Source organism: Fomitiporia mediterranea (genome assembly GCF_000271605.1).
Source record: "Fomitiporia mediterranea MF3/22 unplaced genomic scaffold FOMMEscaffold_1, whole genome shotgun sequence".
NCBI classification, from domain to species: Eukaryota; Fungi; Basidiomycota; class Agaricomycetes; order Hymenochaetales; family Hymenochaetaceae; genus Fomitiporia; species Fomitiporia mediterranea.
In genome coordinates, this window is record NW_006760386.1 from 5,151,149 (window position 1) to 5,176,600 (window position 25,452).

At 40.5% G+C, this 25,452-nt stretch overlaps 6 protein-coding genes across 6 annotated transcripts; 1 reads left to right on the plus strand and 5 right to left on the minus strand.

Moving 5' to 3' along the window:
- Positions 1-484: 484 nt before the first annotated feature.
- Positions 485-1,788, minus strand: FOMMEDRAFT_73172 (kinase-like protein; the record flags this gene model as incomplete). Its single annotated transcript, XM_007261987.1, has 3 exons — positions 485-1,171; positions 1,273-1,502; positions 1,620-1,788. 3 exons carry the CDS (start codon positions 1,786-1,788, stop codon positions 485-487), a joined length of 1,086 nt encoding a protein of 361 aa, XP_007262049.1.
- A 701-nt stretch (positions 1,789-2,489) lies between these two features.
- On the plus strand, positions 2,490-3,950 carry FOMMEDRAFT_25279 (mitochondrial carrier; the record flags this gene model as incomplete). Its single annotated transcript, XM_007261988.1, has 6 exons — positions 2,490-2,622; positions 2,685-2,790; positions 2,856-3,181; positions 3,276-3,425; positions 3,522-3,804; positions 3,884-3,950. 6 exons carry the CDS (start codon positions 2,490-2,492, stop codon positions 3,948-3,950), a joined length of 1,065 nt encoding a protein of 354 aa, XP_007262050.1.
- Positions 3,951-4,126: 176 nt separating this feature from the next.
- On the minus strand, positions 4,127-5,947 carry FOMMEDRAFT_25280 (DnaJ-domain-containing protein; the record flags this gene model as incomplete). The annotated part of the gene is made up of 5 exons (XM_007261989.1): positions 4,127-4,830; positions 4,908-5,184; positions 5,247-5,397; positions 5,455-5,873; positions 5,903-5,947. 5 exons carry the CDS (start codon positions 5,945-5,947, stop codon positions 4,127-4,129), a joined length of 1,596 nt encoding a protein of 531 aa, XP_007262051.1.
- A 4,109-nt stretch (positions 5,948-10,056) lies between these two features.
- FOMMEDRAFT_150779 (uncharacterized protein) lies at positions 10,057-12,236 on the minus strand (the record flags this gene model as incomplete). The annotated part of the gene is made up of 7 exons (XM_007261990.1): positions 10,057-10,282; positions 10,427-10,476; positions 10,538-10,685; positions 10,741-11,177; positions 11,225-11,548; positions 11,606-11,884; positions 11,937-12,236. The coding sequence occupies 7 exons, from the start codon at positions 12,234-12,236 to the stop codon at positions 10,057-10,059; spliced, it is 1,764 nt and encodes a 587-aa protein (XP_007262052.1).
- Positions 12,237-12,421: 185 nt separating this feature from the next.
- Positions 12,422-14,146, minus strand: FOMMEDRAFT_16591 (mitochondrial carrier). The gene is made up of 3 exons (XM_007261991.1): positions 13,836-14,146; positions 13,710-13,778; positions 12,422-13,431 (listed from the first exon to the last, which is right to left on the minus strand). Exons 1-3 carry the CDS (start codon positions 13,911-13,913, stop codon positions 12,625-12,627), a joined length of 954 nt encoding a protein of 317 aa, XP_007262053.1. The 5' UTR covers positions 13,914-14,146; the 3' UTR covers positions 12,422-12,624.
- Positions 14,147-14,413: 267 nt separating this feature from the next.
- Positions 14,414-15,163, minus strand: FOMMEDRAFT_150781 (uncharacterized protein; the record flags this gene model as incomplete). The annotated part of the gene is made up of 2 exons (XM_007261992.1): positions 14,414-14,731; positions 15,020-15,163. 2 exons carry the CDS (start codon positions 15,161-15,163, stop codon positions 14,414-14,416), a joined length of 462 nt encoding a protein of 153 aa, XP_007262054.1.
- Between the last annotated feature and the right edge of the window lie 10,289 nt (positions 15,164-25,452).

Genomic DNA, 25,452 nt, shown 5'->3' on the forward strand with positions numbered 1-25,452 from the left:
GCTATTTTTTTGTTTGTTTACTTTTGTGACAAAAAATGATGAATCATCAAGTGTGACAATACTTATGAAAAAGGCAGTAATGACTGTATATGTACATACAAAGTAAACGTACATATATATGCATTGTTGTGTGCTCTACACAGCAAAATAGTAAGATAGCAGTAACAACGAAGACCACCAAAAAATAGAGCAGGTACAAAAAACGGGAAAAAGAACAGAACAATATTTTCCGTGAAGGCGAAAGATAGCTAATGGTGACAAAGCATAAAGAATACGAAGGAATAAGTGAGTAAGAAACGTGATGGGTCGTGGGGGCATGGAGAGGTGAAGATGGAGCTTTGCAGGGGACGGAGAGTGGTCTAAGCTTTTTTGAGTGCGAAGTTACGAACGAGACATTTTCGTTAGTGAGGCAAGAAGGAACAATTGTCATAAAGCGTCGCGCCATCCACCCATCTCAAGAAAAAAGGCTATAAAAGGATCTGTCTCATGGGACAAGTGGCATATAATCAAACTCAGGGAACAACTTCCCCCACGGATCCTCTCCCTCCCGTCCATACGTCCTCACTTCATCTCCCTCTGGATAATGTTCAAAAGCACTAGCATCCCCATCCCCATCAATCCTCGGTATATACGGCGCACCGATCTCCCTCGCTCTCAACTTCGCCCAATCTACTTCTCGGAACCATGCATGTGCGAATACGTCACCCGCACCGTGTTGTAAATTTCCGTATCGCCGTGAAGGATCGGGTTCCATTAGTTTGCATATGAGGTCTTTTGCATCGGAACTGAACGCGGGCCAGTGAATGTGTGCGGGACCCGCTGCGATACGTTCATATAACAACACAGGGTTTGGTACAGGTTGGTGATACGGCGGTAGTCCACTAAGCATCTCGAAAATCAAAACTCCCAGTGCATACCAATCCACACTTTTATTATACCGTTGCTGCCCGACAATTTCGGGAGCAAGGTAATCTGGTGTACCGCATAACGTCCAAGTCATATTGGGGCAGAACTTGGCGAAGCCGAAGTCAGCGATTTTGATATGCCCGTCGTGATTGAGGAGAACGTTTTCGGGTTTGAGGTCTCGGTAGATGATGTGCATCGTGTGGAGGTGGTTGAGTGCTAACGCGACTTCGGCGGCGTAGAATTTTGCGACAGGGTCTGGGAAGCGCTGTGTGGTATGATACGTTAAGTCAGATCCGCCATCCATTTTTTATAGAATTAGGAGATGCTTCGGTATGAATTGTGAGCGGTGGAAATGAAAGGACTTACGTTTGATCGTCTCAAGAGCGTAAACAGCTCTCCACCCGGTACGAAATCCATAACCATGTATAAATTCCGTGAATCTTGAAAAGTACCCCATAAATTGACAATAAAGGGGTGTACACATAGATCAAGCAGTTCGCGTTCGTTATTCGTATGTTGAACCTGTTTCGTTCTCACGACCTTGTCCTTATTCAAAACCTTTATCGCGTAAAATCGTAAGTTATGTTTACTCCGTACTGCCGTTCGTCCAAGTTAGAAAATCAAAGTTCAATATTAAAAAAAGAATATAAAATAAAATAAAGAAAAATAATTCAGTAAAATAACGAGAGAAAAAAATAGAAGGAAGGACTTACCAAGGTGAACACGACCAAAACTTCCGGTGCCCACAGTACGCATCAAAGAAAAGTCGTTGAGGCTATATCTTCCCTTAGGACGCTGGCTAGCAGGGAGACGTGCTTCACCTCCAACAGAGTCATACTCTGCACCGACGTCCCCTTCGGCACTGCTTCCAGTATTCTGCATCTTATCGTCTTCATACCACACGTCGGATCCCTCGCCGACTGCGTTGGAAGTTGCGAGGGTGGAGATGGAGCCGTATCTACTAATACTTAGACGGGTGATGCCTGAGGAAGACTCGCCCGAAGTGACCGGGGATGCAGGTAAGACCCGATCTCGCTGAGCTATGGAGAGCCGGAGGGGTTGTTGTTGTGTTTGAGGTTGCTGTGATGAAGGAGAGGATGCGGCCTGCGCGAGGTAAGCGTCTGACATGGTAGGCAGATGATGGGATGGTCGTCTGGGGGGCCTTCAGTCTTTGCGCGAGAGAACACTAAGATGGACAGGCCACGGAGCAGTGCTGCGTGATGGCTTCGGCGGATGTTGATGATAGTTGCAGGTGTTGCGGACAGAAACTCGTGTTCGCGATAGCGGCACTGAGAAAGAAACTCAGACGGTGGTGGTGGATAAGAGTCAAGCAGGACAACCAGCCGGAGACTTGTAGTGTTGTGAGAGAGAAAAGGAGAGAGGCGCTGGTCGGAAGCAGCAGGCCTTGTTCTTTGGCCGACTCGAAACGAACGACTGACTGGACCCTGAGAGAGAGCAATCAGATCGCCGATCATACCATATATGGAAGCTCTAGGAACACGTGGCTCACCGCTTTTGGCGATGACGTTGTGCTCTTTCCAGCTCCTCTGCATACATCTTCCAATCCAACTAACCATTGAGCAATGACAAGCACCCTCCCGCCGCTCGTCCAGGCCTGCTCAGGAGCCATCGGAAGCGCAGCTGCAAATGCATCGTCTTACCCACTCGACCTCGTCTGTACACGTCTTCAGACCGCCGACTCGCCGAAACGGCAAGGTATTTCCAAATAAATTTATCACATGAACTCACGTACGCATCGCTGACTCGCCTATTCGTAGGCCTTTCAACCGCAATCGACACGCTTAAGCGCATCCTACGTAAACGCGGAGTAGGCGAGCTGTACGACGGTCTCGAGACCGACACAGCTGCCACGCTTGTCTCAAGGTGTGGCGTTTATTAATATATTTGTTTATTTGACAAACAAATTGATTGATATTTTTTTTCCACAGTTTCTTCTATTTCTACTCATACTCTTTCCTCCGAAACCGTATCTTCAAGCGAAGCGGCGTAAAAGTCTCGACTACAGTTGCTGCACTCGAAGAAATCGCTGTTGGATTTTTAGCGGGTGTCGCGAGTCGAGCGGTCTCCACTCCACTTAGCCTCGTCACTGTCCAATTACAAAATGCGCACAACCTCCACACTGAGGAAGAAAAAGAAAACCATGCCTCCAATGCTCACGAGCATAATGAGTACGATGACGCAAAGCTTTTCAGCTCGGTAGCGAGTGTCATTAAGCATATATATAACGAAAGTGGCATCCTCGGGTTCTGGCGAGGTCAGTACGGCACCCAATTTGCCAACGCGCGTCCTATCATGTAACCCTTCTATAACAAAACCTGACTAACTAGTAACTTGCATTAATTAAATAGGCTTCGAAACAACCACACTCCTCTGCCTCAACCCCTCCCTCACACTCTTCCTCTTCCAAGCCTTCCGTCAACTCTTTCTCAGAGGAAAGAACCGCGAACAGCCAACTCCTCGTCAGGCTTTCCTAGGTGCAGCGATGTCAAACGTCATAGGTACATCCTTCTATCTGCATTCATTTCTTCTATCCTCTTACAAGCCTACCTTTTCAATTTTTCTTCTCCGTTTTGAACTTTGAACTTTAAATCCAGCTGTGACGATTCTCTACCCACTCATACTTGCCAAAACGCGTCTCCAGGCCGCACGCCGAAAAGCCTCTCCCTCTCCCTCTCTGTCATCTTCATCGACTGAGATATTGGAGAAGACCAACAACCCAAGGAGAACAAAGAGGCCAATACCACACTCAATGCTCGACGTCTGGCGCACAGCATATATACACAACGATGCCGGTTTTGCCGGTCTGTATCAGGGCCTCGAAGTCCAACTCCTGAAGGGGTTCTTGAGCCAGGGGTTGGCTATGATGGTTAAGCAGAGGTGAGGAGTACTTCTTTTTTACCTTTTCTCTCTTTTAGTTGGGGTGCTGTAATGCTGATGATCTGTTTGTGATCTTAAGGCTGGAACAGCTCGTCATTGCAGCATACTTATACCGAATTCGCACGAGGAAAGGAATACTCCCATAGAGCTAGACGTTCCTAAAAAATAAAGCTCGATCGCTACGTAGATATACGAGTAGAGTAGAATTAGACCGTCGAATGTGTACTACCCCATTAACGCTGTGTTCAGCAAGTATAATATATATGGTATATTGACACATAACCACTTCTATCGTATACACAAAGTAGTTTTCTGCATGGTCTCAATCAGGTGAGACAGAACGTCGCTCTACGACTCTAATGAATGCCTTCCCTCCTCCACTATTACTGCTAGTTGTCCGAAGGACAAGGGAATCATCCTCTGTGCCATTGACTCGAGGCTGTATGTCTGCAATCTTGGGAGATAACAAGGCACTGCCGGTCGGCGTAGCGGAACCATCATCGTCGTCCTGTTGCTCTTTCTGGTCCTGGGATAGATCAATACGACTTCGCGCATCACCATTCGCCTGTTTCAGTGGATGCAGTTTTATCGGACGTATCTCAGGTGAGACAGATGGAGAAGGAGAGGGCAGGCACGGGTTTTCTCTTGCCGTACAACCATCCTCTGCATGATGTAGCTGTGTAAGCGTGGAGTCGATTCCAGTCGTTCCTTCTACGTCTGAATTCGGAAGTGCATTGACCTCGATTTCTCTAGGAGAACCACTATCCCCCTCCTGAGATTGGCGTTCGGCTCGGCTTTCTCGGGACTTTCTCACAGCTTCGTCCCACAGTGCTCGAAGTGGCGGTTCGGAGTGTACGAACTGCTCCACAAGTATATCTTCCATCTCTTTCGAGAGTTCATTAAGTACCTCGGGTGGGGGTTCACATGGCGGTACAGAGTCGAACATTACGTCAGCAGGACTTGAGGTATCTTGAGAAGTTGATGAGTTGGACATTGCGTGTAACTCTAGATTGAGCATCCGAAGAACTACAGGACCACAAAACAAACGATTTGTTGGTTTCTGTTATTTCAACGAATTCTTAGTCGTAGCCTAACGCTCATACCTTCAGCATCCGACATGCTCTCCAGAGCAGCGAGTCTCTGTATCCATGGCACATACGTCGCTGGGTCCTCTGGCCGAATCATTTGTCTCTCTGGGAAGAGCACAGGTACGACATGCGAGAGTGCGATGCTCAAGAATACGAATAACTGGTGCAGAAAAAGTACATGTTGAAAGGCGACGCGGTCTGGGAATAGGATGCCCAGGATTCCGAAGGAGCGTGGGCCGGCTACTAGATAAAGTTCACTGGCGAACAGGGAGAGAAGCAGAATGTAGCGCCACTAAACACCGTAAGGTCAACGTGGATTTATTTTCTTGAAAGACCGAGGTGAATAGTACTTACGAAGGCAACACGGCTTGGCTTCATCACTATCGACATAACAACCAGCACAGCGACAGAAACAATATAAAAACCCGACGACTGCATGATACCATGCTTAAGGCAGTCCATCGGCGCAGAGCAATGACGCCAACTTAGTGCATCGGGTCCAAATCTACCTGCGACCATTCAGTTTTCAATAGATCCTCGAAAAAAAGACTATGCCACAGACCTCTCATATGCAAAGCGCTTCAATGGATTCTTCAACGATTCGTACGCGTTCTGCACAGCCATGAACATAGGTTCGCTTGCATGACCCGCCCGATCGGGATGGTATCGTTTCGCGAAAGCTCGGTATGCACTGCGCAGAGATGCTTCATCTGCATCGGGTGATATCCCAAGTACCTGGTAGAAGTTGGGAGGTGTGCTGCGTGCCGCTTCAAATAAATTGTATGAAAGGTATGCGAGCACGGAGATTGAATATGCAATTCGGTAGTGCGTTTGCCAGCGTCGGGAACCGTGTTGAGGTGGGATGCGTCCATGAGAAACAAGAAATTGGTGGTAATATGTGAGAAGCTTCCTCGTTACAAAGTCCGGGAGGTAATTCCAAGCACCAAGACGCAGCAGCACCGACCCAGCGGACGATATCATCTGCGGAGAAAGTACATGTCAGTACTGACACTAGACACTTGTCGAGAATAAGAAGCAGTTGGCTCAGGCGGCATAAACGCCAGTTATTCGTTGTTCTCTTCTCTCTGGGTATCTTTGCATCCGTCATCCGTCCGTTCAATCCCTCTGTATGCACAATGTCACACGCATGCACATGAATTTTGAGTGCACACGCTGGAAAATCGTGCATGATTTTGTTTTTCGATTATATGCAGTGTGGATTAAGTCCGGCCACCGCAAGCGAACACCTCTGGCAAAGTGGAAACGGGTCCGACTCGTTTCACTTTAAAACACGGTGTAACCCTGTCTACCAACGCATGGCTAACATCGAGTCCCAAGCCACACTAGCGTAGGATCCGGCGGGCATGGGAACATTGTTGGACTGAGCCTTTACTACTCTGCTTTCATTCTTGAAGACAGAGCAGCCAAAAAGAAATGTAAAGTCCTGGTCATTGTTCGTCTGGCCTTACGCTATGCTCCGATTGCCTCTAGGAAACATTGAGAGTGACGGACGAAATGAAGGGCGCCCGTCAGGTTGACGGATGCACAGATACACCAGAGTCAAACCTTTTACTAAAGCATCACAGCTAAAGGTAAAGTAGAATGAACAGACTTGCCTCTGGTCAGGAGATGGTCGTCGTCTTGAGTCAAAATGCTGAAGGAGTGTTGGCGTTGAGCTGCATGACGCGCTCCACGTGACTCAGAACTGCAGACAATGAAATCGAGAATAGCGTTTCTCACGTTGTACATCAAAAATATGGCATTGCCATTCTGTCTCTGACAAGCAAGTACTACCCATTTTCCTCCACTGACCGTCACAGCTAGAGAAAAAAGTGCACTAATACCATACTCATGCCTCATCATCGTGTTTAAGATCAGGCCAATTAATATCGTCGACACCACTGAGTACGTAATCCATGACCAATACCAATGTTTGCTTCATTTCTTTCGAAAAGTCTATAACACTGCGGCATGATTCTCTTCCTCTCACTCTGCCAAACTGATATTGGCGAACTTCATTGGTCAATTTCGCAATGTATAAAAAACTCCCTACAGAAACGTTGAGAGCACGCTTTTCTCTTTCCGTCTCATCTTTTGGAGCTACTTTGATCGTACATCCCTTTTAGCGCTTCAATGTTCCATCAAGTTCACTCACCTCGGACGTTGTGTTGTAGTCAATCCCGGCTGAACCTCGTGCAATGCTAGACTGGATGTGCAGCTTAGGAGCACCAGCACCTGTGCCTAAGTTTAACAACCCGATTGTCCTTAGCATGTAATTCGAACCGACTAGCACCTGGTGGAATTCCTTCTGAGCTCTAACTAAGTAGTCTGACATATGGTGCAGTCAGTATTAAAGTGCTGAGCAATAAATCGGACATCTTAGGAGGAAGCCGGAAGACAAAGATGGCTGAATGGCCTTGTTTCGTCATGTATCACGCACAATTCTTATTTGCTCCCTCATGAGGTTCACCAAATAAAGTCACCTTCAGTACGTATGCAGATGCATAGCTAGTAAATGCCAATGAAGGCACAAATAATGAAATTATTGACTTTCAATCCGAATTTATGTTGGTTACTGTAGTACAATATCTCTCAGATACCTAAATAGCTTCCTTGTCTCATTGTACACAATATTAATATTTCTGATGTAGTGCAATGTAATGTTGCTGGCTTGACTTAATGAGCTGTAACACTTTGCTCAATAACTCTTGTAGTAGAAATTTTGTTGCAAATGTGACATCATCTGTGGAAGACAAAGCAAAGCACATTATATTAGCCAATCAGAGATTCACATTGGTACACATTTGCATATTACATAGCAGCATATGTATAACATATGAGCAAAATGGACAAAACTATGATATATAAAAGCACAACTTGTACTATGACACACAACTTGTACTATGACACTACCGTTGTAATTTGTTCCACACTCATTCTACTGTTTCTTAGATATCACAGTACAGAAGATTCCAATTTCGCAAATTATTTATAAACCAAACAGACCTGCTCAAAGATGTCTCGCCATGGGAACAGAAAGAAGATAGAAAAGGTTACTACCGAAAGGAGAGTATTAGCGCCTGCTCGGAGTACAATTGAACGTAGGAGCACCCTTCCTATCTCCAGACATAGTCTCACTCCAACAAGATCTTCAACTCTACCACTACAACCACGTTATGAGCCCGACCTTCTGAGAATCGGAAGCACAGTAGAAGGATATACATCGTTGGAAAAGATAGGCAATGGGAATTTTGGTACAGTACTTGTGAGTCTAATAAACAATCCATATAAACTAGCCTTAACTGATCTTTCGATTATAATTCCATCTGTTCCTTAAATTGAAAGAAATGTTGGAGAGAAAAGTCGTCCACAGTAGTGGCAGTGAAGATACTCAAAGGAGATGGAACAGATAAAACAAGATTAAGGCAGTTAAATGAATGGGATACAATGCGAAAAATTGGCCAGCATAAAAACATTGTAAGCAATTTATTGCAACATCTTTATTAATCCATATGTATTAAGATCAGATCCGATTTACAAGATAGGGTTTACTACTCTTGTTTTCTTTGATTATATATGTAATAGTCATACACATAGATGCATTGTAACAGAATATGCTGAAGGAGGCACTCTTGATATCTTAATTAGAACCTCAAAAGCGCTGTATACACATCAGATAAAGTCTATTATCAGGCAAGTAAATTATGTATCAAAATTCATTTGTGTGTTCTAAAGTTCTTCTCAAAGGCAACTCTGTGAAGGGTTACAATTCCTACATGATCAGAACTGTATTCACTGTGATATCAAGTCTGTACATTTCTCTATTGTGTTGATTCAGTATTCTCTAATCTAGTTAGACTACAAAATGTTTTACTAATGAGTCATAATACATTAGAACTTAGGATTGCAGACTTTGGAACGTAGGTTTTTTATTCTTACATGAATTGAGCTGTAACAAAACCACTCCTATTGTCTAGAGCTGAATGGATATCCAAAGATTGTACAAAGCTTATAGTTGAAAGTGCTGGAGGAACAATTCAATACAATCCTCCTGAGCGTCTAAGTGTCCCACGCCAACAGATTATCTACTATGGAACGGACACATTTGCAGTCGGGTGAGACAAAAGGATTGAGGGCAGACTGTGATACGTTAACCATTTAATTACAGTATAATACTCTGGGTGCTCTTCCACGGATGGGCAACGTTTCCTTGTATGACAAAACTGTAAGTTGCATTGCTTTGTGCATGAAAGACAACTCTGATGCAATATTCTTCACAAAGAGAAAGTAATGAATTCTATAAGCTCAAAAACGAGAAGTACTGGGATACAAAGCAATGGAAAGTAGACCTACAAGGCAAGCCATCTGCCTCCTTATCAGACAAATATTGGAGTATTAAACATAATTTAGCACAAACAGTAGCCAGAGGATTACTAGCGCTCGACCATAAATTGCGATGGAAAGCTTCCGATGTGCTTGAATCAAATGTCAGTTCTCTGCAATTGCATATTAACTGCATTTTTTGTGGTATGCTTACTCTGCTTGATTCTACATTATAGTGGCTTAAAGCTAGTTGAGTATACCTTTACAACCTGACACATTTTCTCGAAGCATGGGTACTGTCAATCAGTGCTCAACATTTATAGACATCTAGTACTAGTCAATACAGTAGAAAGTGACCATATCATAGCAATACATGAGAGTTACAATTTGATTTATAAGTGTACATAGTACATACAATCTTAGCATTCGTATAAAGGTGTGATAGACACAAAACGGCTCTCTCAATCAAGATCGGCTACGAAGGCGCAAAAAACTCCCTCCTCGCATCCGGCACCTACGGTATCGTAAAAGTAGTCGCAACAGCCCTCTTCGTCTTCTACCTCGTCGAATCCCTCGGTCGAAAACCCTCTCTCGCAATCTCGCCTTCGGAATGAGATCTCTCTTCTATATCATTGCTGTTAACCTTAAAACTCACCCTCCACCAGGTCCCCCTACTGTTGGAGAGGCACCGCCTACTGTGAGTAAGGCAATGGATGCAATGCTTTATATTCATGTTGCGTTTTATAGTATAGAGTGGGGACCTTTACCTTGGGTACGTCAGAAGTTAATTTTCAATTTGTCTTTATATATAGGAAACGCTGAGTAGACTGACTTGACTTAATTATCGAAGAAGTTGAGTGAGGCGTCGGAAGAGGCTCGATTGACCGCAATGCCGTTTGAAAATAGGACGATTTTGGATGAGCCCGGGGCGTCGCGCGAAGAGCAGGTTGTCTATACAAAAGAGGGCAAGATGCAAGAGTTCTCGAGAAGAGTTGAGGGCCATGGGTCGGAAGTTCCCCCTGTGGTGGATAACGCTGGAGTCTGGTCGATCAGGCGATTGTCCATCCCTGGAATGAGTTTTTTTAAATAAAATCGTAACATTAGTATCATCGATATGGAGAGTCAAATTATTTTAAAGGACAGGGAGGAAAGTATTTCATTTGAGCTAACAAGGCGAGACGAATGAAGAACAAGCTCTAAGAGCTACTAACCGTTGCTGCAATCCGAATAGGGTTTTAATATGATCCAACTCTGCACAAGTCTGTTAAACATTCAGATTGAGTCAAATAGGATAAAAAACGATTCAATGGTGAAAGCCTGACCTCAGGGTGGCAATCATGTAGCTTGCTCGAAGTAAAGTCAATAATTCTGAACGACCTGTCGCCGACTCGGGCAACATTCCGAGGCTCCAAGACATCATGATAGACTCCAAGTCCGTGTAGAGTCGATATCACATTGAACAGCTCCTTCCTTTAACGTTGTTCAATAAAATTGAGGCTGCACAGAGTGGTGATTCTATTCTCACCTATCAGCAAGTGATAGCTCCGACCACTCCCCATCGTGCCTGAGCACATTCCCTTCATAACCCATGACTAATGCCCGTGTTCGGTTTATTTCAAAAAGTCCATAGCACTGCGGTACAATCTTCACAGACGCTGGAGATGTCTGTTCAATGTGGCGATATATCTCAAGCTCGTTGAAAAGACGCTGAGCACAACTCTGCTCTTCGAGTGTTTCGCCTTTCCCAACCGTTTTAATCGCGTAACTCCTCCGTTCTATGGCTCCGTTATGTTCGTCACCTTCAGGAATCGCCTCAAAGACAACCCCAGTTGATCCATGCCCAATGTTGCGGTGGACACATAGCCGAATAGTGTCTTTGCCCAAAGCCGGAAATGGATCAGTGTCCACAGCATGAAATTCGAGCCATCTCTTATTCGGCATGGCTTTTGGTGACCACGTGATCTAAAAATGTTTTAGTTAGTGAAGGTAACGACTTAGAAAAAAATTACTAGGTAACCAGAGGACGAAGATGGTGAGCTACCGCGTTTTCTACTGTAGTGATTGACTCGTGGCTCCGCCTTTGTCACTGGAACTGGCCGAAGCTGCCCGTTCATGTCGGCGTTGGATGGGACACTGATATCCCTTGAATAAGCCAGCATCATCCCAAGCAAAGCACAGAACGGTCTGGTATTGTCTAATTGCCTTTCAATAGTCGAATATGTGATGTATGGCGCTTCCCCTGTACCACGACTGTGGAGTCGAAGGAACACCCATTTTGTGAAGCACGTCAATGCGAGCCACTCTGCTCTGTACAAGATCATGTGTACACAAGCCTAAGGGATCTGACTCGATAAGAAAGTCCTCGATGTCCATTAGCTACACAGACAGACCTTGGCAATGACTTTCATTCCTGTTTCGAGTGATTGTGAATCCAACGGTACGTTGAACCCGACTTCATCATTGGACAGTTCAGAAAGTTCTTCTGCGGCCAAATCGATGATACTTGGAGCCTTCAGTTTGACTAAAGCCTTCTTGCCCTCCGCTGTGGACAGCACATAGTCTAACTTAGATCCGATATCTGTTACATTTCCAACCTCGACGGGGTTATCGAGAGATATCATAATAAGCTCGAAAACATTAAGAGGTCCTCGATCTACGCAGCTTCTGACCTAAAAAAGAAAGATGTGGAAAGGTGGCTTCATAAGAAGAGATAGTGCATACGTCTGATTCTGTCCTTATTACACGAGTCCTCTGCATGTCCTCGTCATATTTTTGCTCGAGCCATCCGTTGATATTCTTTGGTGCAGAATCCTCACCAAGCTCTTCATCAAGGACATCGATAAGTGCATCAACCATCTGCGTATCACGGCGAGCTTCTACCACTGCACGATGCGCATCCCAGAGAGCCAACGCTTGCTCAACTTCAACATCCCTCAAGGCACTGGATTCCGTCTGGTGACTGTCGACGGGTGGACAGTAGAATTTAGCATGATCTCGTAGGTAGTCTCTGAAAAGCGCCATGATGGTTGTAGGTAAAGTGTCTTGGCCGCGATAACTAACTGCCTAGCTGCGCATTGACGTACAATAATCGCGTGCTAAATTTCCCGTGCTTGAGACAATGCTAAAACCTGAAACAGTGAAAGGTGTTGGCGTCGAGCCAACTGACGCGCACCACGTGACTCAGAACTGCAGACACACTGCTACTAGTGCTAGACAGTGATAAATTGATAATGAAATGACAGTAGAAGCTATAAATATACCGTCGGCGAGGAACGTGGAAGATCGGATTATCAAAAGGAACATATCCGTACAAAATAAATGCTATAAATGCACGCGTCCAAAATGGAAAATAACAGTCTATCTATCAAGCAAACCCCTCCTATTACAATCGCCCCCCACCCGCACACAGTCACTCCGAATACGTATCTCCCATATCACCCGTCTGCATCTTCTCAATCACCATCCTCACTTTCTCATAAACAGGGAACACAACCGCCTGTCCAGGCGCAACCCTCAACACTCTCGGCGTAATCCCCTTATAAAACGCCCTCGCACCTTCCCTCCTCCACATCTCCCCAGCAATCTGCATAATCTTACTCGCCGCACTTGTTCCAGGCGGGTAACTCGCTTTCTGCAGTCTCGTCTTGATAGTATCAATGGGTGCGTTGGAAAAGGGTCCCATCGCACCGGAGATGAGACCGATAAACATGGTTTGATAGGATGGAAGCTCGGTGAGCGTGGGTTGGTATGAATGTGCGAGTTTTTTGAGTTCTTGGTAGGCTGTGAAGTTGGATGCTTGGTTCGTTGCTTGTCGTAAAGCGGTTAACGTAACTCCGCGATACAACGTCCTTATTCCTTCCTCCCGCACGATTGTATACACCGCGTGTCCCGCGTTTCTGTATCGTGGTATTTCGAGCGGGTCAGCGAGGGAGTGGGATTGAGCCTGCAGACGGATTTTGACGACTTCCATGGGACAGACGACTGCGACGGCTTCTGTTGTGCCGGCGCCGAGACCGGCGAGGAAGATGGATGAAGTGGGAGTCTTCCCTGTGGTAGGATCGGCGAGCCAACGTTTGTATGCTTCAAAGGAGGCGAAACGAATAGACATTTTGGGGACGATTCCAGAGAGGACGGCACCGAGACCTTTGTAGAGTGCAAGGGGCGTTTCGCGTTGTACAATTTGTGCACCGGTTGCGAGGAATCCTCGTGGTTTCGTCTGGATTTTAAGTGGTCAGATTAAGTATTGTGGAGCTTGGGAGGCTGGCAGGAAACACGGCTTTAGAAATGGACGAAGGCGTCTGAGGTCTGCTACAGTTTTGAAGTGAGACATCGCTTGCAGTCGAGTTATTCTCAAAATGACAATCGGCGAAACGACTGAAGCTGAAGGGTTTCCATCAGTCAAGACAGTCCTGAACAACCAACATTCGCGATCATTCCAGCCTCACTCTAAATACCATGTTCCATCCGAGCACCGTAGTATGAGAAAGTACGTACCCCAGGTGTAAGCCCAGATTTCGACAGTTGCATTCGGACCTTTATGGTATCAAGAGGCTGGCATACAAGCTAAGAAGACATGTTTCTTAGAGTTGCTTCACAACTTCAAGGGTGTGGACGACTCACCGCCTCCATAGCACCTGCAATACCACCCGCCGTGATATGGGTTGCGAACCCAACTCGTTTCTTTTCGTTCTTCGACATGACGGACAATTACTCCTACTTGCTTCCTCCTGCCTGTTTGTGCGTTGATGAAACCTCCAGCTTGTTGGTATGTTGGAGGTTGGGTAGACCTGTGTGCGTCGCGTCGGGTATTCTTAAAATGCAGATGAAGTGCAGGAATAGACTACAAAGAGGAAAGAAAGGGAGAAGCAAGTCCCAAAACGTCAGACGTAAAAGAGGAAAGCAAAGGAGGGAGAAGAGGAAATAATTACGAGGTGTCAGCCTAGCGCTTCCGCACTCCACATATATACGAACCGACGAATCGGCTGTACGCCAAACGCGTAAAGCTACGTCGGAGAAATGTATGGCCCATTACAATTATCATAGGATAGGCTACGGCCTGGGTCAAAGGAGACGGAGCCCAGGAGGGCTAAGGCGGACTGACATGTGAATCCCGCGCGTTCCGTCTCTCGGGAATCGGGATCTTTCATTCCTTTCTCCGCGCGATGAAATCATCCACCGCTTGCTTCCGCTCAATTGCCTCACCACATTCTCGTGCCTCGGTGAAGACTCGTTCTAAGTCCCTCGGGGAACAGCAGGTATCTTCCTGTTATCTGTCCGGCGTGTGCTGGCAGAACTGGGTGTGGTAGAAGCGGAGAAACGCATTTCTTGCATCGTCTTGGAGCAGAGACAGCACGCATCGTGTGATTTTGCTCAATTGTATTGAGTATTGAACTCGGAGGCGATCCGGGATGACCCAACAGTGTCCACTGTCCTTCCCCAGATCCCGTGCTCTCGAGTTCTTCGGGAAAATTCGGGTCTTTATTCACTGCAGTAGCGACTCTAGCGAGGACGTGCTTCTAATTCTGTCCAATGAGATATGGCACCCGGTCAAATCTACGTGTTTTATTACAACAAGTATGCTGGCTAGGGACCACATCAAATCCGTAATTAAATAATAAAGGTTGGCAACACATATGTGGCGAAAATCAATAAGCAAAGGGTATAATGCACCGGGCACAGGTAGTCCCAGTACGAATAAACATATAAACAGCAAGGCATTCGGATACAGCAGGCAAAAATAAATAGTACGAGCAACGACCTTTGCAGAATAACCGAGCAAACGATAATACTCTGGTCAGCCACACTGAGGCAGAAATGACAAACGCTAATCTTCGAACACTAGCAGAGGTGGCTTCATCGTTCGACTCGTAGTGCTCCGCGCGTAGCGTATACGCATACGTGTGTAAAATTTCCCACGTATACGCATACGGGTGTATAATTACAGGCATAAACTGGGTCAGCAGGACCCATATACAATACACTACTTCTGTATACAGCATATACAGTGTATACACTGTGCCAAATATAACAAGATACTTTACATTAAAATAGCTTATAAAAGTACACTATCATCTTTCAAAACAAATGCTTGATATTACTAAGCTAAGAAAATGTATTATAGTACTGTTTACACACAGAAATAAGACAGTTGAGTGTTGTGAGTTAATATCACATGACAGCTCTAAACCTTCATGTGATGTACCATAGTAACCATACTAACTGTAGTACTCATACTAGTACTTTTTAAGTTAAACAAGGTTGTTATATAGTATTAAAATGATTTAGTATATAAATAAGTAAAGTAAATGAGGTTTAGAAACTCAAACTTAGTATTTAATTAGAGAATATGCTTAGTAATACTGTATACTTGTATATAGTGTATACAGAAATTTTTTACTTATGGTATACACATACATGTGTAAATATATGCTTGTATTTTCAGTTAAAATTTTCTCTTATAATACAGTGTGTAAGTGTATATACTATAGGCATATCTGTAAATTATACTATAGTACAGAGCACTATGTTTGAGGCTGCTTCCAGAGTGCCTGTAGAATTCAAGCTGATTTGTAAGGCAAGCAAGAGAAGGAAAGCATACTTTTAGTAAAATCAATGTTACTAACAGTCCTTGTTCTGTAATTTGTCCCTTTGTTCACTCCCAACTTGCCTGCCTCTTTCAAGTTGATTAGTAGGATTATAGTTGCTAAAGTCTGGTCCTGGTCCAGTCCAGGTGTACTTTACCTGGACTCAGGACTGGACCAAAATTGTAGTCTAGGAGTGTCCCAGACTGTAGACTAGACCTATGTGGACAGTTACTAGACTGGACCCAAGTTCTAGTCTGGTTTCAGACTGTCTATGACTGGACTTGAGAGAACAATTTGAGAGGCATTAGTACATTATTTTTGGTATCTAAGTACATAGATAATATAACTAATTATGAAGCCTTTTATAATAAGTCTTTAAGATTTTTATAGATTCAAATGTTTCAGACAGTAAGTAGTTTTGCCTTTTAGTATTAACAAGTCCTGTACCAGAAAAAACACACTTACAAGGAACAGACAAGCCCTGAATGAGTAAGTAGTCCTGAGTAATGTAAGTAAGGATTAGATAGTGTAAAGAGTTATCCTAGAAAACACTCAACTTTATATTGTAATAAATGAAGAAAAAAAGTACATACTAAGAGTAATGTACAAGTAATATAAATGTACTTAGTTTCCTACATTCTGTAGACTTAGCATTCAGTGTAAAGTCAAGAACACAAGCTAGTATCTCTTACTTCCTGGTTCTGTAAATGTGTTCTTAGAGAAGACAACAGTCTAGTATTAAAGACTACTCTTAACATACATAATGCCCCTCCCTACATTTACAAGTAATGTATATATATATGTGTTTATATATCTTAAAGGATAGTAATCTAGAGGAAATATTTAAATGTATACTTAGGCCTGATCTAGCTTTGTATATTAAATGTACTTGTTTACTACCAGTTTTTACAACTCCCAGCTCTGAATACATTGTACAAACAAAGATTACAACATACAAAATCCTTACAATTGTTCAGAACAGGTATAGCTTCTCTGTTAAAGGTTTGCAAGTTTATAATACTACTCCTAGTACTAGAGAAATGTTAGACAAGAAGGAAATCAAAGTTGTAATTAAAGAGACTGAAAAGTAAAATGGATGTCAGAATATGTACTACAAATAATTCTGTACTATAAACAATTATACAAAACATTCAAGTCTAGAGTCTAGTCTAAGTCTAAACTAGTCTATTAGTCTAGGAAATTTCTCAATTTGATAGATGTAGGACCAGACTCCTCTTAGACCTATAAGGACCAGACTGTAGAGGACTGGTCCTTAGGTCCAGTCCTGTATCTAGACTGAGTCTGCTAGGTTTAGAACTAGACATTAGTAACTATAGTAGGATACTACTAAGAATACAGAAAGATGAGGGATTTCCAACTAAATTAAGGAAATATAAGAAGATCTGGTTGTCTGTCTTAATTGAAAGTTTGATTATCTGTACTATTGTCACACTCACACAATACATACATTCTGTTATGTTCTAATCAGAAGGGCTCAGTTGTATTAAAATTGTATCATCCTCACATTAGCAATCCTTTAATTACATTATCATCACCTACACAATAGCCTTAGTTGCTCAATTCAGACTAGTTGGGTTCCAGACTATAGTTCTGATTCACAAAGGCAAGACTCTAAGCCTTTGGACAGTTGGTTGATTAATACAAAGGGGACTCAGATCTAGAGTCCTGGATGGGTTGATACAAAGGAGACAGTAGTAGATTTGTTCACAAAGGACTAGTAGCTACAAAGGACTCATAATTTCTATAAATACCCTTATGTAATTCATACTTTCTAACAATCAAGTTACTCTCTACTACAACTCTTAGTGTGTAGTTTGACAGTCTCATTAGTAAACATTCCCTCTTACCTTGTCTTGTCTTGTCTTGCCTTGTTCTAAAGTGTAGCTTTATTGTTCTATACTACTCTTGTCTTGTTAATTATTACCTTTGAAACTTGTATGTTCTGCTTAGATCTACCTATTCCTTCTTACTCTTAACCCCTCTTAGTGTCTGTATCTTACAGACTCAACTGACCTCTTCTACCTTAACTAGTACTTAAGATTAACATTTTGGAGCCTACTGTAAGGAGGGTTTCTCAAGGTGTCTTAAGTAGGCCAAGTAGCTAACAGGTGGTAGTACTACTAAGAGTACTGTTAACATGTCTTACAGACAATATAGCATTAGTAAACTGATAATACTAATAAGAGTGGAACAGATACATGTGTTGGATGCATGTATTAGATACACAATACAAGACATGTATCAGATAAAAAAACATATTCCAGATAACTGAGACATACAGACAGACAAACAATATAAAAAGAACACTTTATTAACTAAATACATATCATTATCAGGGTCAATGCCCTTATTACTTGTGTGATAACCTAAGAATATGCATTCTAACAGGTTATGAGCCTTACACTCTCTGCTTAAAACCTCATACTACTACAAGACTACACTATGCTTCTTTGTATTGATACTATGCATCTACAATGGACTCTCCAAGTACCTGCAATATGTATGCATTGAACACAACAGAGACAAACCCATCTACACCTGTACAGCAGACAAATAGGATGAACTTGATTCACATTAAACCCACTAATGTTCTCAAACACTTCAGGCACAACATTGTACAGTTGAAGGACACAGCCAGATATAAGATGTGGAAGTACTGTATTCACTCTGCTATCATAGCAATTGGCTATACATACTTATTCACTAATGAGCCAAAGCCTGAGGACATCAAGGTTGCTCATACCATATATGTGGCAATTATTAATAAAGTAGCAGATCACATTATGGCTAACTTTATGTACACTAGAACGTCTATTACAACTCTTATGAGTGGATTAGAAGAATGCTTCAATCCTGCTACAGTTATGCACAAAGTATATGATGAGTTTTCATTATTTAAGTGTAGTAATCATGTTAAAAACTTCAGACAGACACTTGATAGGCTAGAGCAGATATATGTACAGCTAATAGTAGACAATAATAAACCTACAGACACTACCTATTGCACAGTAATTTATGCTGCTACACCTGCCAAATACAAAGGTACTCTAAAGGCCATAGAACAAGCTTGAGACATGTTTCATGAAGGGAAGCCTGAATCCAAGCACCATCCTATAAAGCTGTAGAGACTGATCACAGTACTACACCAAGCATTTAACAATTATTGTATTAAAAACCCTACACAGTATTCAAATAAGCAGCCTAATATACAAGTACAGGCTAATACATTTCAGACGAAAAATAAAAAGCAAGGAACAAACAGAATCAACAAAAATACAAGCAAACTGACTCTAGTATCAAAATACTATAATTGTGGCAACCCAGGGCACTACACACATGATTGCTGCACATTATTGTCCCAATCAATACTAGATGCCTGAGCCAAAAAGGTTAATCATTCAGCAAATACAGTAGAAGCAAAGGAAGCAAAGCCTGTACTGGTAGCATCTATGATACACATGAATGCATTTATCAAAGAGGTACCAGATGTTGAAATGACACAGTTACTACCCTCTGAGCAGGTGAACACTATTGTGAATGTGAACAAAAACAACCCATTTGTGAATTGGGTACATAATAATAATATTTTGGACAATAATAACACATTAATAAATAAATTTATCCCTAATACAATTGATATAATCAATTCTGGTGCTACAATACATGCTACACTGTATTATTTTCGCCTCACAGACGTACAAAACATATCCCTAGTAACAGTTACACTTGCAAACAAATTAACAGTAACTCTTACAAAGGCTAGAGATATGTGCATAGAGATTAAAAAGGGAAATTCAGGAGATACACACATTCCTGTAATAAATAAAATAATGTTGAACAATGTTTATTATCATTTGGATTTAAACTTTTCACTTATAAGTCAAGCATTATTATGCAACAACAGTTTCACATTCTTGTTCAAGTAATCAGAATGCATTATTTATTATGAGCAATGTGAAATAGGAACAATCAAACTCGAAAATAACCTATATGCATTAAGAAACACTCATTATATGAATTCCATGAGTGGAATTAGTGTTTACAATTTACATAAACATCTTAGTCATATCAGTTATGATTATATTAAATGTTTATTACAAAGTGATACAATGATATTATCCCAAAAGATAATAAACTTCAATGAAAAACAATGTGTTGATTGTATAAAAGCAAACATTGAACAGATGGCACAACCAAAAACAAGATCTTTAGAAATAAGTGCTAATTATGGTGATATAATTCATATGGATATAATAGGTCCAGTATCCTATGAAGGATATAAGAATATTCAACATCTATTAATGTTAGTTGATGATGCAACATGTTGGGTATCTTTATTAAAGTTACAGACAAAAGACAACACTTACACACAATATGTTCAATGGAGCACAAACATATTTACACAATATGGAATACAAATAAAACAATTGCAAAGTGATAATGATACAGTATTCTACAGTAAATACTTCTAAGAGTATTTAATTAGTCAAGGAACAAAATCCAGACTAACTGTTAAACATACACTACAACAGAACAGAGTAGCAGAACAGACACATAAAACAATATTTAAACAAATACATGCCTCTATTACTTTGCAGAACATTCCTTTATGCTTATAGGCAGAAGCAGCTATGCTACAAGCATACATTCATAATAGAACTCCTTAGAGTGTAATAGGATACACAACTCCTTATTATAAACAATACAGACATAACACTAGTATTGATAACATACACGAATTTGGTCAATACATAATAATACAAAGCAAAAACCCTTCTAAAATAACAGACAGAGGTTATTATGGATGATGGATAGGTTTTGACAATAATTCCAAAGGTCATATTACTTGGCATCATAGGAAAATAACTATCAAACGAAACATACAATTCCTAGATACCAAACCTTCACAAATTGAAGGGGACTTGGAAGAAACCAAAGGAAACAAACTAGACATTGACAGAAATACGAATCCACCCAATCCAGTAGATCTAGACAATGAAAACAACTATTGCAGCCAAGCACACAAAGGACAGACACATACTGAAACAGAATCTGGTGAGGGGGAACACTCTCAAGTGATAAAACATCTTCAATATGTTTCTCTAGGACAAGCTGTTTTCAAGCAGCCTACTCAATCCAACAAATCTGATTGAGAATCCAATGGATCAATACTATTACAATGCTCTAATCAAAAGCACAAAGCTATCAAACGTTTAAGGGAAGCAAATCTACCTAATAAACAAATGAAAGGTTTATTATATGTTGATGAAACGAATATTATGATCTATCTCAACAAGTTCAATGATCTACATACAGAAATAATGGCAGATCCATTAACATATAAAGAAGCAATCAGTAGAGACAATTGCAAGCTTTAGAATAAAGCTATGGACAATGAAGTATAACAATTAATACAATCCAATACATGGGAGATGGTGTATCCTCTAAATAATACAAATGTTATAGGAACACAATTCATATATAAAACGAAACAACTAGTAGATAACTCTATCAAGAAACAAAAAGCTAGATTAGTTGTACAAGGAATATTTCAACAAGACAGTGAAGATTATTATAATAATAATCTATTTGCACCTACTGTACACATATCTTTGATAAGACTTGCAATCGTATGGGGATGTTCAAAGAACTACAAGATACATCAAATAGATGTTAAATCCACATACTTAAACAGAGAACTTGACAACAACAAAATAATATTTATTAAACCTCTGCCAGGTAACTTAGTAAAGTTAAAACCTGGGCAAGTATTAAGATTGCACAAAGTATTATACAGATTGAAACAAGCCAGACAACATTGGTATAAAACTTTATACTGAATACTTAATACTATTAGTTTTATACAATCAGAACATGACTTTGTAGTATTCTACACAAAGAAGGACAAACAGACAGTTGTGATATTATTAATTCACATTGATGATATAACTATTGTTGTACAAAGTGATAATGTTATTAATATGATTAAAGAATCATTACAATTGTATATAGAAATTACAGACAGTAGCAAATTACATTAGTTACTAGGCATAGAAATCAAACGTAACAGAAACGAACAGACAATAATGATGAGACAAAGACATTATATTGAGAATGTATTAACTCAATATAACTTACAAAACAAAAAGAATTTGCAAACGCCTATGCAACCAAATACACTATTAGCAATGGATGATAATCTACCAGAAGATGAATGCACATTTATGTCCAAAATACTGTATATGAATATGGTTGGATCCTTGCAATATATAGCAGATTGTACACAACCAGACATAGTGTTTATAACATCTCTACTTGCAAAATACTTAAAATCCCTGAGCATGTTACATTATAATGCTGTAGTACATTACATACAATACTTAAAGGGAACCAAAGACAAATGGTTAATATTCAGACAAGGAAATCATGATTCCATAACTGGTTATACAGACACAGACAGCATAATACAAGAAAATAATAAAGCAATATCCAGATACACATTCTTCTTAGGAGAATTGCTTATATCTTGGTCAAGTAAAGGACAGAAATTAGTATCCTTATCTATGTACAAAGCAGAATTAATAGTGCTATTGAACAGTATACAAGAAGCTATAGTATTACAATACCTAGCAGATGAGATACTACAGATCTCTGATGCACCTACAAATATTTATTGTGATAACCAAACAGTAATTAAATCTATAGAAGCAGACAAAACGAAGTACTCAACAAGAACAAAGCATATTGGCTTACAGTGCAATTTTATTAAATACTACATTGAGGAACAACTTGTTAATATAAAATGTAGCAGGCAGGCTGCTTGGATTATTCTGTAAGCTTATCTGTTAAGACTAGAAACTTATTAGATTGTTCTGTATACTTAGAACAGTCAGAACAATTAAAAGTAGTAGAAACACTAGAGTGATTGTATAGCCCTCTTCTTGAACAGACAGAACAGGAGACACAGAACAAGTAGAGTTGTGTGTAGAGGTTAATAGAAACAAACTAGGGAACAAACTATAAAACATAAATAGTAAAGCTGAGCCAGATTGCTTAAGAGGTTGTACAGAAACTCCTTTAGAAACAGGACTGAGTGTGTAGGATACAGGTTGTAAGAGGTCACAGTTGACCAAATCTAATTTGGGTCCAGAATCTGATTCTTCTGTAATTGAGTTAGTGTACTTGTTAGAATGTGTATTCTTAGGTTATCACACAAGTAATGAGGGTGTTGACCCTGATAATGATATGTATTTAGTTAATAAAGTGTTCTTTTTATATTGTTTGTCTGTCTGTATGTCTCAGTTATCCAGAATATGTTTTTTATCCAATACATGTCTTGTATTGTATATCCAATACATGCATCCAACACATGTATCCGTTCTGCTCTCATTAGTATTATCGGTTTACTAATACTATATTGTCTATAAGACATGTTAACAGTCCCCTTCAAACATTTACAAGACCTAGCAAGTCTGTAAGGTGTTTGATCTTTGGAACATGCAATGCTTTAGTCAGGATGTCTGCCCTTTGATTGTCTGTTTGAACATAGTTAGTACTCTGAGTAGTTAGCTAGTCTCAACCAACATTCTGAGTGCTCTACCAGTCACAACCAACATTCTGAATACTCTGCCAGTTACAATCTAAGGACAGACTAGTCTGTCTCTATACTGAACAAGCTGTAATACTCCTTATTATAACAGAACCAATGTGTAGAACCTACCTTAGTTTCTTAAAGAAGTAGAAATGATTGGAAATGAGTTCTAACTTTCTAATTAACAGCTTGTCTGGAGAGTAAAATATTATGCTAACCAATCTGATTCTAAGATCTAGGCCTTAATTCCTAAAGCTGTAAACAGTACCTTAGATTAGTAAGCTGCTTAAGTAGTAATTCTTAGATTATACCTGTCCCTTAACTGTAATTACTACTATATAAAGAATGATCTCTGTATCCTAGTCTAACAATAGGCTGTCACTAGAATCTAGAACTGAGAGGAGTTTGTAGAGTACTAGTACAAATTCTAGAAGATAGTAAGCTTTCTAGTCTTAAAGAAAGAAATCACAGAAGAAGACTGGAACAAAGTGTTCCTTAACAGTATTACAGGTGCCTTCAAAGATTAGCTAACTCTCTGTTTGCTAGCCTACAACCCTAACTACAACAGTTGTATAGCTTACACATACACTAAAGTTGTTAAGGCTATTAAGCTTATATAGAGAGGTATAACTTTACAATACTTAGGAAAGACAGCTAATGTGTTTAGAACAACAAGTTCTGGATCTATTCTAATAAAGAAAGAAGACACAAACATGGTCACTATTCTTAATTTACTCTACTCATTCTAAAGTAAGTTAGACTTGTTTAAATGTAAGACTAGTTCCCTGTTTACAGGAAACACAAGTACACAATCTACACAATCTACTCAATCTGTAAGACTGCTCTACAATACAAACTGCTCCTTCTACAGAGAAGACAGACACTTCATTTGCTTGTGTCTAAAGGTTAATAAGTTCATTCATAACAGAAAGTGTATCTAGAACACATTCAGAAAGGTTGTTCTCTCTAACAGATTGTTTGTTCTATTAACAATCTAAGACTAACTACTCATAAATTGTTTTAACTAGTATTATACAACCAGCCCTAGAAAGCATGTCTAAGTCTTCTAAGATATAGTATAGAACATGCTACTACATATAGTGTCCCTCCTTAAAATTGTAAAACTAGTACTAGTATTCTAAACATTGTTTACTATTCTAACTATATATATTAAAGAAGTCTTAGAAGTAGAATACAAGGTTGAAAGACTTAAAGTCTTACTTGGAGAGGTAAAGAAGAAAGTTACTATTAGTAAGAAGCTTAAGTTTGACAGAGTCAAGGTTCTAAGGCACAGAACAACAAGTGTTCTGAAGAAGAAGGACAAGAAACCTAAGCTAGAACTAAAGCCTGTATAACTTACTAAAGTAAGCCAGACCCTAAAGTATGACAGATTGAAGTATACTAACAAGTCTATTGTTAGACTACTACTAGAACCACATTAGTACTATAATCTCTCTCTCATCAAAGACCCTGTCATTGTCTAGCAGATAGTCTCTCACATTCTAGACTTTAGTATTAGTCTTACTCTAAAGGAACTGTTGTTAATTACACCTAATGTCTGAAAGTAAGTTAAGGAACTGTCATCTACTAGGTGAGTTCTAAACACTGTTACACACTTTGTCTTGACAGAACTCTTGGATCCAACAACTTCCAAAGACATAATTGTAACTTAAGTCTTACAGTATATATACAGTATGCAAAAAAAATATTACAACAAGGTAAAAAATTCATATCTCCTGTAAACCACAACATTTTGCAGTTCTGTAAATTGAGATATTTAGCTTGTATTCATACAAATAAAATGCTCTAGGGCTCAAGCAAAAATATTAAAAATTGAGAGAAAGCCCCCAAAAGTACCAAAATAGCCATTTTCCACACAATTATTGACTCACAACAGACTCAAATAAAAATCGTTAAAAAATACTTCTTAATGAGTAGTATAAGACCATACTTTGAACTATATAAATTGAGTTAGAAGTTGTTGAGATATCAGCCTGTAAAATGTCTAACTTTTATTACTTTTTAGTCAAAAATGACTAAA

Excerpts from the sequence above, each read along its gene's own strand:
- FOMMEDRAFT_16591 (XM_007261991.1), bottom strand. The coding sequence starts at position 13,913 with ATGTCGAAGAACGAAAAGAAACGAGTTGGGTTCGCAACCCATATCACG. Across the intron at positions 13,779-13,835 it reads TTGCAGGTGCTATGGAGGCG|CTTGTATGCCAGCCTCTTGA; the intron begins GTGAGTCGTCCA and ends ATGTCTTCTTAG. Across the intron at positions 13,432-13,709 it reads AATCTGGGCTTACACCTGGG|ACGAAACCACGAGGATTCCT; the intron begins GTACGTACTTTC and ends CTTAAAATCCAG.